The sequence below is a fragment of the Notamacropus eugenii genome, chromosome X (assembly GCF_028372415.1).
Source record: "Notamacropus eugenii isolate mMacEug1 chromosome X, mMacEug1.pri_v2, whole genome shotgun sequence".
In the NCBI taxonomy this organism is placed as follows: domain Eukaryota; kingdom Metazoa; phylum Chordata; class Mammalia; order Diprotodontia; family Macropodidae; genus Notamacropus; species Notamacropus eugenii.
In genome coordinates this window covers 10,510,034-10,523,164 of record NC_092879.1, presented here as the reverse complement: position 1 = coordinate 10,523,164, position 13,131 = coordinate 10,510,034, and the positions used below count along the sequence as shown (strand labels likewise).

General features: G+C 44.0%; 1 protein-coding gene across 2 annotated transcripts in view; it reads left to right on the top strand.

Annotated features, from left to right (window-relative positions):
• The window catches only part of GAB3 (GRB2 associated binding protein 3), a 152,140-nt gene that overhangs the window by 124,536 nt on the left and 14,473 nt on the right, over positions 1-13,131 (top strand). For both annotated transcript variants that reach the window (XM_072626979.1, XM_072626978.1), the window contains exon 7: positions 10,202-10,283. In XM_072626979.1, the coding sequence (XP_072483080.1) occupies positions 10,202-10,283 (82 nt within the window). The remainder of the gene's footprint in view (positions 1-10,201; positions 10,284-13,131) is intronic.

The window sequence follows — 13,131 nt, the reverse complement described above, 5'->3', positions numbered from 1 at the left end:
CCATTTTATAACATTTGCTTGATTTTTTTATAATGCGTGATAAATTCTATACATGACTTTAAAATCTGTCCTGCTTGCCTGTTTCTCTTCCTTAACTGCTTTCTGCTTTCTTCTGTGCAGCATTTTAAAAAAAATGTTTCAATAGCCCTCTATTTTTGGTATCACTATTGCCTACTGATACCTCCTACTTCTTCTAATTAACCAAGAGAAAGAAAAGGTTTTCAAGCATCTTTGTAACACATAGGCAAGCAAAAAGCATCCACCCAGTGACCATGTCCAAGGATGTGTCTCTTTCTTTCTGCACCTTGAGTTCAGCCCCTCTCTGGGGACTGGGATGTAATGTTTCATCATGGATCCTCTGGAGATCTGGGTGATCATTGCATAGCTAAGTCTTTCTTTCAAAAGTGCCTTTGAATAAGTTGTTCTCCTGGTTTCTCTCACTTCCCTCTGCTCTAGTTCACACTACTCAGGATTCTCTGAAACCCTCTTGTTTGTCATTTCTTATAGTGCTGTAATATTCCATAACGGGAGGAAGCAAACATTTATTAAGCACTGACTATATGCCAGACATCATGCTAAGCACTTTATGAATTATCTAATTTGATCCTCACAACAACCCTGGAAAGTAGGTGCTATTATTAGCCACATTTTATAGGTAGGGAAAATGAAACAGAGGTGAAATGACTTGCCCAGGATTACACAGTTAATAAGTGCCTGAGGCTGAATTTTGAACTCAGATCTTCGTGATTCCAGGTCCAGTACTCTGTCCACAGTGTCACCTAGCTGCCTCTAGGAAGCAATTGAAGACACCTCCTTATATTCTAATTCTCTTTTCTTCTCTTAGCCTCCTTTCCCTTTAAGATCAAAAAGTTTGTTTTACTTGTGATTGTTCCTTCCCTGTTACTAGCTTTCCTCTTAACTAGCCTACCCCTGCCCCTAGTTGATTTCCCTATTAAGTTTGGTGTATTTTTTCACTCATTTCCATTCAACCCTCTTTTGTCCATTTCAGATAAGAATGAGGCTCACCCTATACCCTTTCCCCCTGCCCCTTTCTCCATATTTGTAAATTCTTCACCCATATCCCAGTGATGAGAAATGGCAAGTTCTACCTCCTTTTTCTTCCTCCTTTCTACACTAGCGTGATCCTCTTTTACTGTCCCTTCTCTTCTCCCTCTTCAAATCCTCAAATCTCCCTGAAAACCCTTAAAAACATTAAGCTTGAAATGTGAATATTCTCCCCCCCAAATTAAATCATGCATCTCCTTCCAAATGCTCAAATTACCTTTGTAGGTTTCTCTGGACTCTTGTGTTTGTTTTTCAAAGTTCCTACTCATGAGACTGATCTTTCATTAAATACTTGAAACATCTCTATTCCACTAAAAGTTCATTCCCAACTTCCTCTGCTCCCATATGTAGAAATATATTTAGCCTTGCAGGGTAAGTTATTCTTGGTTGTAAGGCCATATCTTTTGTCTTTTGGAGTATTGTATTCCAAGATCTCCTCTGATTTTTAGTAGAAGCTGCCAGGTCATGTGTGAACCCGACTGTGGTTCCTTGGTGCTTGAGCTGCTTCTTTCTCTATGTGTGTATTATTTTTTATTTGACTCTGGATGTAAGCTCTGGATTTTGCTCATGACATGCCTAGGATTTTTCTTTTTGGGGTTCTTTTCAGGAGACAATCAGTGGATTCTTTTATCTTCACTTTGCCCTCCATTTCTACTAAATCTAGACAGTATTCATTTATGATTTTTTGAAATACAATATCCAGGGTTTTTTTTATTATCATGGTCTTTAGGAAGCCCAATGATTCATTAGTTGTTTCTCTTTGATCTGTATTCCAGCTCAGTTTTTTTTTTTAAATATCAGATGTCTTTCATTTTCTTCTATTTAGGGGTTCTTAACTGGGGGCCTGTAAACTTGTTTTTTTAAAAAAAATATTTTGATTACTATATTTCAACTGTATTGGTTTTATTTATAATCCCCTGTATTTTATTTTATGCATTTAAAAATATTTTGAGGAATTCATAGACTTTACTAGGCTTCCAGAGGGGTCCATGATACAGAAAAGGTTACGAATCCCTGGTCTGCTTTTTCTAATCCTTTAATTTTGTTCTAATTTTTCTGCCTCATGGAGTCACTGAGTTCTAGATTGCAAGGATTCCATTTCTTGGAGAAGATCAATCACTTTCTCTCCTAAGCTACTTTTCTTTTCATTCTTTCCTCCAAGGCTTTTATTAAATTGTTTTTCTCTCTAGCTTCATTTTTCCTAGGTATTCACGTATGGGAATGTATTTTCAGGATTTATGGAGAATCCATTTTTTCCTTTGCAGTTGTTATGGAATTAGATATTTTTCTGGTTGGGTTCTTTTCTGATTTAGTTCTTGTTTTTGGTGGGGGCTTTGTTCCAGGACTAGGCTCTGGCCTTTGCTGCACTTGTTGGTTGAATGGTCAGCTCTGCTTTTTCTCCTCCTGCATTCCCTGGGTTTTTGAGCTGACTGTCACCTCCTGGAGGCCCCCCTATGTCTTGGAGGATTAGAGCATTGGATTTTTATGATCCTCTCTTGTTGTCTCAAAACAGAATATTAAGGATCCCAGAGCCCTTGAGCCATGGCTGCCCCAGTCTGAGTAGTTTGGTCAGCACAATGTTGGTCCTAGTTGCTATTTTCTGCCACTTCCTGACACCTCCAAGGTCCCCACCCTGGAGTTTTCTGGCCAGAGTTGCCATCTGTTCTTGCTGCCTCTGGACACAGCTTTGAAGGCTGGTTGTTATGCCATCTTTGGTTATGCTAGAGGGTTTGCTTGCCTGTGTTGGTGCTGACTTTTCTGGCAGCCCCAACTTGCTTGTCTAGCTGCTGCTTGACCTCTTTTCCAATTCTAGAGTAGAAGAAGTAATTTACTATGGTTTCACACTGGGTTTTTTTCAGCCACTCTTTGGTCTAGTCCAAAATTCAGGGTTTCACCAGTAATGTAGTAGACATTGGCTATCTGCCTGTTCAGGCAGCCATTTTGGCCGGAAGTGCCCTCTTCCCACTTCTGGCCCAAAGTTCAGCATCTTTCTTGATTCTTCTTTTACCCTCACCCTCACAGCTGACCATTTTCTAGGTCCTGTCACTTCATCTCTGGTAATAGAGTCCCATTCATCCCCCATTTAGATTTCTACTGTTACCAGCCCAAGCCAGCACAGTCCTTTAATACCTCACAACTGTTGCACTAGTATTTCCATACTTCGCAACAATCTGTGATTCTGGAATCAGGAAGCCCTGAGTTTGACACACACTGACTGCGTGACCCTAGGTAAGTCATTTAACTTCTCAGGGTCCCAGGCCACTCTCTAAGTAATAGGCTGCCAGCAGGTGCCCATCTGCATCCATAGAGGGAGTTTCCTCCTTGGGAGCTCCTTAAACCAATGGAAATCATAGGGTCAATTCTTCCTCCACCCCTGATATATATGATCTCAATGACACCAGTCTCAAAACAAACAAACAAAAAGCCTTGATTCTACCACACCCTAGTGGCCAACTTTCTGTTTCTGAATGAGCCTCTCAGACAAAAGCCAGGGTGGTCCTCAGATAACAGGCCTAGTGACAAAACCCTAATGCTTGCTAGCTCACCCTTTGTAATGCTTTACAGGCCCAAAGAACTTCCTGTATTCTCTCATACTTGAGCCTTGTGAGCCTATGCACAAGTATCATTCTCCTCTTTTAGAGAGTATGATCCTGGGATCCTGGCCCCATACCTCTTTTCCCTTTCACAGGTAACTCCTCTGATCAGTGCCTCCACTTCCTCTCCTCTCCCTACCTCAGCTCTCTGTATTTGGTCTTCATTCCACTAAAACTCCTCTCCCCAAAGTTACTGGTGCTCTCTCCAATGCCAGATCCAGTGACCTTTCCTCAGTCCTTATCCCTCTTGACATCTCTGCAGGTTTGTACACTGCGGATCACTTTGTCCCCCTGGACACTCTCTCCTGTCTAGGTTTTCATGACACGGCCCTCTCCTAGTTCTCCTCCTACCTGTCCGGTCTCAGCTTCTCCAATTCTTTTGCTGAACCTTTCTCCAGGTTATAACTACTAACCATGGGTGTCTGCTCTGTCCTACTTCATTTGGGGCTCTCATCAGCTCCCATGGATATAGCTATCTCTATGTAGATAATTCTCAAATCAACTTATCTAATCCTAACCTCTCCTAACTAGCATCTCCAGCTGCCTGTCAGATACCTCAAACTGATGTCCCATGAACATATTAAACTCAACAGAGTTCATCATCTTTCTCCTCTTTGTAACTCCCTTATTACCCAGGCTTTCATTTTCAATTACTCACTTAATGTCAGTACCCTCCCTCCCCCATATTCAATCTATAGTCAAGTCCAAAATTTGTTGAGTTTACTTGTAACATTTCCTTCTTTGCTTTGCCATTGTTACTGCCCTCATGCAGGCCCTGATCACCTCCCACCAAGACTATTGAAGGAGGCTTCTGGTTAGTCTTCCAACCTCAAGTCTCTTCCCACTCAAATCTATCTTCCACTCAGCCCAGTCCTTCTTAAAGGGCAGGTTTGACTATGGCAACCCCCTATTCAATAAACTACAGTGATTTATCACCTCCAAGATCAAATAGAAAACCCCCTACTTGATTTGTAAATCTCTTCACAATCTGGTCCCTCTCTGCTCTTATTAAACCTAACAACACCATTCCCCCTGCCCCCACCATACACACACGCACGCACACACACACACACACACACTCAACTCTGATCCAGTGATAGTGGCCTCTTTGCTATTTCTCAAATACAACACTCTTATCTCCCAACTTTGGGCAACTTTTCTGCCTATTCCCCCATCCCTCCTCATCTCCACTGCTGGGCTTCACTAGCTCACTTAAAGTCCCAGCTAGAATCCCACTATCTACAGGAAGCCTTTCCCAATCCCCTTTAATGAAAGTGCCTGCACTCTATTGATTATTTCCAAACTATCTTGTTTATAGCTTATTTGTATGTGGCTGTTTGTATGTTGTCTTCTTGGTTAGATTGTGAGTTTTTCCAGGGTGGAGACCATTTTTTCATTTTCTTTGTACCTGGCACTTAATAAATGTTGACTGACTGACTGACTAGAGATAGATCTTAGACCACATCACCAACCACCTCATTGTATGGAAGAAGGAGTAATGCCAACACAATATTTACAACACCTATAGCAGCTATGAATATGCCAGCACAATTCTGAATCGTGAAATGCAACAGACTCTCCAGATGGAACACAGAACCAAAACATTTATTCAGACACTAGAAAGCCAAATCCCAACACCAGAAAGGCAAGTCCATCATAGTAACAAAGAAATTTATACACAACCACAATGCAGAAGGCAACACCAACCCCAAGCTTTCCCCCTGCTAGGGCCTTCCCACAAATGAAAACTCACAGTCAGTTGCCTGCTTGCCTGTCTCTCTCAGCTCTGACTGTTCTTGCCAATTTCCTCTCAGCTCTGCTCCAGCTCCACCCCTTCAGCAAGCTCCTCCTACCACATGTGACTTAGGCTTCCATGTGATTTAAGCAGATCACATGGGCCTATTAATGGATGGGAAAGATGGGAAAGATGCCATTACATTTATTCAGGGTCACCCAGGTAGTAAGTGCCTCCCAGTATGGCCTTTTGCTATCTCCTTGTCTCAAGGTTCTTACCCTTTAAAGCCCATGATTTAAGTTCTAACCCCAATACATGACTAGCTGTGTGACCATGTGACCACTTCCCCTCTCTGAGCCTCAGCTTCCTCCTCTGAGAAATTTTCAGTTTCCGTTCCCTGCTCTTGTTCAGTCATTTGGTCATACCTGACTCTTTATGACCCCATGGGCCATATCACACTAATGCTGTCCTTGGGGTTTTCTTGGCAAAGTTACTGGAGTGGTTTTCCATTTCCTTCCAATGGATTAAGGCAAGTAGAGGTGAAGTGACTTGCCCAGGGTCACACAGCCAAGTGTCTGAGACCAGATTTGAGCTCAGGTCTTCCTGACTGCTGGCCTAGCACTCTATCTACTCTAGTGCCACCTAGCCACCTTTCTTTCCTAATTCTCTCTTATTATTATCCTGTACCCATCTAGTCTTCCTTTGACACTGTTCATTTCATTTCACTCCTCTGATTAAAGACTCTCAGTTTCTCCCTCTGGCCCTGGGGCATCAGATTCTAACTTTTCTGTTACCTACGCCAATCCTGGGGGAAAAGAAACCTTGTAGCAACTATGCATGTAATACCCCTGGGGGGCTCACTTTCTCAACTCCCCATTATCATTGGCCCTGTTGGTTGCTGCTATTCTGGTAACCCTGTGGGTAGCTAGCCACCTAAACACTAGCTCACAAGCCCTCACTGATGTGCTTTCTCACCCCCTCCTAACAGTAAGTCAGTGGATTCCGTTGTTCAGCAAATGCACTTACTCAAACAGCATAGCAAGGCCATGACGGACACACACCGAAAAATACACTTAGCGCCCAGGATGGTGTAAGAGTGAGGACAAACTTGACACATAATAGTAGTGAGGCTTACATGTTGGCCAAGGCAGCTAAGCTCTCCAGAACTGCAGGGCCTTTCTGTCTGTGGGGAGCACCCTCACGATGTTCATTGTAAGATGTAGAGTTAGTAATGGATGTCTCCCTCCACTCTTGAGTTTGGATGACTTTTTACTCAGCTAAAGTTGCTCCTCCTCCAGCGTACTGTCTTAGTTGGACAGATTGGGTCCAACAGGTCATTCAAAAACTGTACTGACAGGCAGATGGGGCTGGACAGTCCACTCAGAACTTGCTGCTAGTCATTGCACACAGGTATACTACCATTCAACAGGGCAAACCAATTATCTTGCTGCTCAGCCACTAGGCTGCTTATTGACCTCCTGGGCTTGCTGTGTGATGGGCAGTCTTTTTCCATCTTCAGCTGGTGGCTTGGTTGGGTGGTACTGTGCTCTCTTTACCTTAGCTCTGAAATAATTTGTCACCTCTAGGCAAGGACAGGGACTTGCCTCCCCTATTCAATAAGTCCTTCCAGGCTCAAAATCTTCTACCCTCAGTCAGCCACTGCACCTAAAGTTCTTAGTTTCAATTTAGTCCTTTCACTCTCCTTCTCAGGGAATTTTACCGTAGGTGTGCAGTTGGGGACAAGGAGGGGAAGTGAGTCTACCCAGGAGAGGCAAGTCCTTGCATCCTTGCCTCTTCATAGACTTATGCAATTCTGGTCATCCCAGCAAGTTGGGGAAGGCCTTTGCATCTGTAGGCTTCTGTCTTCTTGTTTTAGTGGTTCTGTCTTTTAGCTCCCTTTTTTAGCTTTTGTAAGTTTTACTGGGGCAACCTTGCTTTTATGTATAGTCAAGCACAAAAAATTCCCTGTAGTGGCCAGGTCCAAAAATGTGTTGGTGCATTTCTGGGTCTGTCCCCTCTCTGTTAGGAGCTGGGTGCCCTGCTTCATCAATAGTTCTTTGGAGGCCTCATTCCTCATTGCATTGATTAACTTTCTTAAGTCTGAATGTAGATTAACAAGACAGGGGCATTCAGTAATTTCCCAACAAAGTCAAAATTATTTAAGAATTTGGATTCATCAGAGACTATTGAATTGAGATTCCAACTGTGAATGCTTTTTCCTCGCAGGTAGAGGCAGACTTTATCTGATTCATTATAAAGTGAGAAGTAGCGTGGTAGTTATATGATCCAATATTTTGTTGACTTGGATGGAATAATTTATTTAATTTTGGTTTCAAAGCCCCATTGGCAAAGGGAAATGAAGAGAGAGCCATGGCAGGTATGAATAAGCTGCCTCAGCTCACCAGTACAGAATTGGGTAGGTACATGAAGTAAGAAAGAGGGATGATTGATTGCAAAAGCAGATGAGCATTGGCTTTGAGTGTGGAATGACAGATGGCTAGCCTCATGACTCTATGGATGCCCACCTAATTGCAGATTTAGGTCTCTTAGAAATCTTCTCTTCCAATTATTTCATTGTAAAGATGGGTAAGCTGAAGACCACTAGAATGGCAAATTGATATTTGAATCCAGAACATTGGATTCTAAACATTCTATCAAATTGCCTGGACCTCTTGTGGAGGACCCATTGTGAAGGATTTCCAGGAGGACATAGGCAGGAATCCCATAGAGCAAAAGGGGGTAGCTGGTGGAACCCAGGTCCAAAGGGCCAATACACCCAAGGTTCCCGTGTCTAGGTTGGTAAGTAACAGTCCTGAGGAGTTATAGTGAAGCCATGAAACTTCATTCATCCATTCATTTGCCAAGAAATTTTACCGAATTAGACAAACTCAAAGGCAACTGGCCCAGGCCCCTGGGAAAGGGGGGCGGTTTAGAGTCTGTGTTTGAAGTCTGCACCAGTCAGCTCTTGGCTAGGTAAAGCCTTGAAGAGGAGGGGTTCCAGGACAGATCATTTTGGGAAAAATCGATTCTAGCAAGAGGTTATATAACAAGATGAGGCTGGGGGTGGAAACAAAGGGAAGGGGGCCTTCAACGAACATCCTGAAGAGTATCAGCCTTGAGAAAGAGTGGAAGGGTAATATCAAGATGCCAGTCTTCAAGCTTAGGGCAGTTTTCCAGGGATGAAGAGGGTTGACTCCTAGGACATAGACCTGGGAGGACCATCCCTCATAACTCAGGAGGAAGGAGAGCTTGACCCTCATAGATAAGGAAGGATGGAAAGCTGCCTTCTTGTCCCTCCAGACAGAAGGAGGGCAGTGCCCAGGCAGTCCCTTCTTACTTCAGGAAGGTCGCAATCCAGGAGACAGGTCTGTCAGAAGGGAGGGAGGGAGGAAGGGCTTCCATCAAGAGATAAGCCTGTCAGGAGCCAGAGAGGACTAACTCCTTATCCATCCATCCATCCATCCATCCATCCATCAGGAGGGAGGTCCTCTTCCTTGTTCCTCAGGAGGAAGAAGGGAGTGAAGACCCCCACCCCAAGAGGCAGGCCTCTCAGTAGTCACTGAGGGCTGCCTACTCATCCCTCAGGATTGGGATGGAAGGCAGTGGTCAGGCAGTCCCCTCATCCCTCAGCATGGAGAGAGGCCAGTCTCTCATAGCTCAGGGGGGAGGGAGTTCCCTCTGTATCCCAGGTCTCTGCGTATGGACCCTTGTCCAGTTCTAAGTGCCAACCATGCCTTATAGGATCTGGCCTTCATGTACTGTGGTTCTTGCAGTGTTCAAGGGAAATTGGGTATTTTGTACCATCACTGTAGCCAGGGCCTTTGAGAGAGAATATTCCACATGACATTATCAACTGGAATATGTTTTTTAAATCTAAGATTTTGGTGGCATGGGCCCTCTAGTGAAAAACAGTTTGGCTTCATTGTCAGAAGACCTGAGTTTGAATCCCACTTCTTACTACTTGTGTCCCCTGGAACCAATTATTTCACCCCTCTGGGCCCTAGTTTCCTCATCTATAAAATGAAAAGAGTAGGTCAGACTGAGTAACCTCTACAATCCTTTCTAGCTTTAGATCTATGATGTTATGTGTGATCTTGGATAAATAACTTCCCCTCTCTGGCCTCTGTTTCTTCCTCTGTTAAATAAGGAAGTTGGATTCAAATGAACTTTATGGGGGAGTTTCTTTCATTCAATAATTCCCATATACTTAACATATTCAACCCCAAATCCCTTTTTAAAACCTCTGAAATCTAGTTCTTGCGCTTCCTAGACTCGTAGGATCAGAGCTGGAGGTCAGCTCTCATGACAGATGAGGAGAAACTGAGGTCCAGAAAGGTTAGCACTTGCTCAGGGTCATTCAGCTAGTAAGTGTCTGAGGTGGGATTTGAGCCCAGATCTTCCTGGCTTTGAAGTCCTGTGCCCTAACTAGATCATACAACCGCTTCGCTGTTCTCTTCCATTTGTGGTGGTCCTAAAATCCATTCATCCTTTGGTTAATTCTCGAGGAGATGAATTAGCCTATGAATCCTGAAATACTTGGCTTCTCCCTGATCTCCTCCAGGATGCCTTCTGTCTACCTCCCTGCTCTCTGATTCCTGCCAGGGAGTGGGCGAGAAAGGCAAAGGAAGAAAGCGAAAGCAAATCAGTTGTTTTGGCTAGCTGGCTGCTAAGGGTGGTTGAAATGCCCTTTAAAACCTTGAATTGTGAATGATATGTGCATAACATTCATCCCTTTTATCCATGCCATAGTGTCCTCTTTTTATTATGGATAATTGAGATCTAACTGTCAGGTTTTATTGTTTTGTAGCACGTCCACCCCCTCTGGACCTGGGGAACCTCTCTACTATCCGGGAGCATTCAGCTTTGACCAGGACTTGGACTGTGCCTTAGTAAGTCATAAAACACTCTTTCTTCTTGCTCCCTCCTCCTTCCCCTCTCCCTCCTTTTCTTTCTTTCTCTTCACCTCTCTGCCCCCCCCCCCCCCCCAACTCTAGCATGGAGTGGATATTGATTGAAGCCCAGAGAACAAGACTTTTGCCAACCATCCCCATGTAGATTACACAGCCATGCTCCCCCCCTCCCCCACATTACTGGGGATCCTTCCAGTCAGTATTGACCCATTGTGATCTCAGGTTCTACCTGCCATGGACCATACTCCATAGTACCAAAGACCACTTAGAAGCCTTTTCTGGTGAGAGGCGGATTTGACCTGAAAGTAAAATGCATGGATCCCAATGTGGTGGAACAGTCTCTCCTTTCTTTTGTTACATTTCCCATTAAGCATAAGCAGGGACAGTGCCATTTTTCATCTTTGTTTCCTTAGTGTTTGGTATACGGCATTACACACAGTAGATGCTCAGTAAGGGCTTGTTGGATTGTTTCAGTTGCCCCGGATTGCAAGTTTAAGGTCAGCATACTCTCCAGTAAGTACACGAGAATGTAGGAATCATTTCATACAGGAAGTCTTCCGTAACCCCTCTTCATCCCACTGTTTACCCTCCGTTCTCAATTTCCTGTCTATCTTTCCTATCTATCGCTCTAGTTTGCTTGGCTTGTGTGTTGTCTCCCTCATTCCATTTAAGCCCCTTGAGGCCAGGGACTACCTTTTGTCTCTTTTTGTGTTCCCAGTACCTAGCACAGTGTTTGGCACGTAGTAGGCCCTTAATAAATGTTTATTGATTAATTGAAAAGCAGAGCTGTGAATGAGTACAAAATTTGTTCTAAACTCTGAAGGGCTTACCTTGATCCTTCAACCATTTGGGTTCAATAGGCACTAGTGCTCCATCATTGATTGGGTGAGTTTCTATTCTGCCCAATATGTTAGGCAGCCCTGGCATCTTGGCAGTAATGGCTCCCTACCACCCTTTAGAACAATTGCCTCTAGGAGATAAAGGAGGCATAGGGATTTTTTTGTTCCCTTCTGTCACTAAGGAGAGCCTCTACCTGACGTGGATATCTCATCTTGCCTTCGCCCCTTGATTTAGAACTAGGGATCATCATTTAAGAGTGGGAGAGAAGGAATTTTGAAAGACAAATCAAAAGGAAAAGTCATTCACCCAGCAAACTTTAGATGCCTGTTATTTCCCCAAATAGTACAAGCTAAAAAGAGAAATAATTCCCAAAAAAGTCCGTATAAATTCCTATAATGGCCTAATGAGAACATATTTTCCCTATTCAATTTACCAAGCACTTATTAAACTCCTGCTATGTACCAAGCACTGTGGTAGGTGCTGAGGATGCCAAAAAGGAAAACAGTCCTGCCTTCGAGGACCTTACATTCTACTTAGGGCAAATACCATGTACACAGATAAATGCAAAAAAAGAGGAACTATTTTAAAAACTCCTTTGATGTGATTATAGTGTTTTAAAATTTGCCAGATGCTTTTTAGGCAGTCTTTTCTTGAGTTTCCTAACAACCCTGTAAGGGAGGTATTACAGGTTAGGATTAGCCCCATTTTATAGATGAAGAACTGAAACTTCAAGGTCACACAGCTAGTATGTGTCAGAGGCAGTCTATGTCTTCTTGATGCCAAGCATAGTCCTTTATCTACCTTGAGTTTAAATAAGGACAGATATTGTCACTTTTCCAAAAAGGTAACAAAATGGAGTCTGCCGAGTATAAGCCAGTGAGCTCGATTTTGGTTTCTGTCAAATTCTAGAAGGTGTCTTTTGTAGCTCTACCAGTCTGCGATCTTTGGGATCTAACTTCTCTTCTCTAAGTTCATTACGTGGCTTTAATTACACCTTTCTGCTTTAGTCAACTACTACTGCTGCCACGAGAAAATGTAGAAAGTCAGGCAATGAATGACGTAGTCCTCTTAGAATCAGAAGCAGAGTTAAGTGAGTCAAGCCCAAAGTGAAGGGAAATTCTTCAGGGCCGATTTCCGGAGGCACAGGAAGGCGGTCTATGTCATGCCTTGGGGTGATTAGGAACTTGGAACAGCAGGGAGAAAGTAGGAGGCCAGTCCAGGGAAGGTAAAGCTATTTTCCTTGCAAGGACAGAGGGAATTAGCCCCCTGGGTAAGGGAATGGCGAGCACATTGTCTTGGAAAGTTTGAGGAGATGGAGAAGGGAAGTTGATGACCTTGAATGCTAGATGGCAGCAGCTTCTCTTTATGAAGTAAATCCAAAGTCATTTCCAGGGAAGGAAGAGCCCTGCAGTAACACCTGGGGGGTGGGGAATCAGTTGGGGCCTAGGGAAGGAGGTGATGCTGGAGCTGAGATTCCCCAAGGTGGAAGGGAGGAGAAAGAGCATTGCAGGCAGCAGGGAGAGCCTGTGCTCCCTGTGCATGAAGACGAGATGGAATGTGTGCTCTTGGGCCAGTTCAGCTGGAATGGAAGTTGTGTGAGGGGGAGTGATGGGAAATCAGGCTGGAGCTGAACTGGGAAGAGCCCTGGGGAACAACTGAAAGTTAGCTTTTTTAAGTTTCCATCATGAAGAACAGTCCTGCTTTCTCACAAGCCACACCTTGGTGCCATTACCTCCAGGTCTGACCTAGCCTGACAGATCTTCTCAGCTGGCTCCATTAGTGGCAATCCAGTACATGGGGGAACAACTGAAGCCTTCCACTTCCAACTCTTTAAAAAGACCATCTCTCTTCCACAGAGCACCTCATGGAAGATTAGGCTCCTCTATTCTCAGAACCATCGGGCCCCACTCCCCTTGATAGGGCTCTGCCCAGCTGAAGTAGCCAGAAGGCCTCAAGGCCATGCAAAGTCATCTGTCAGCTGAGGCTA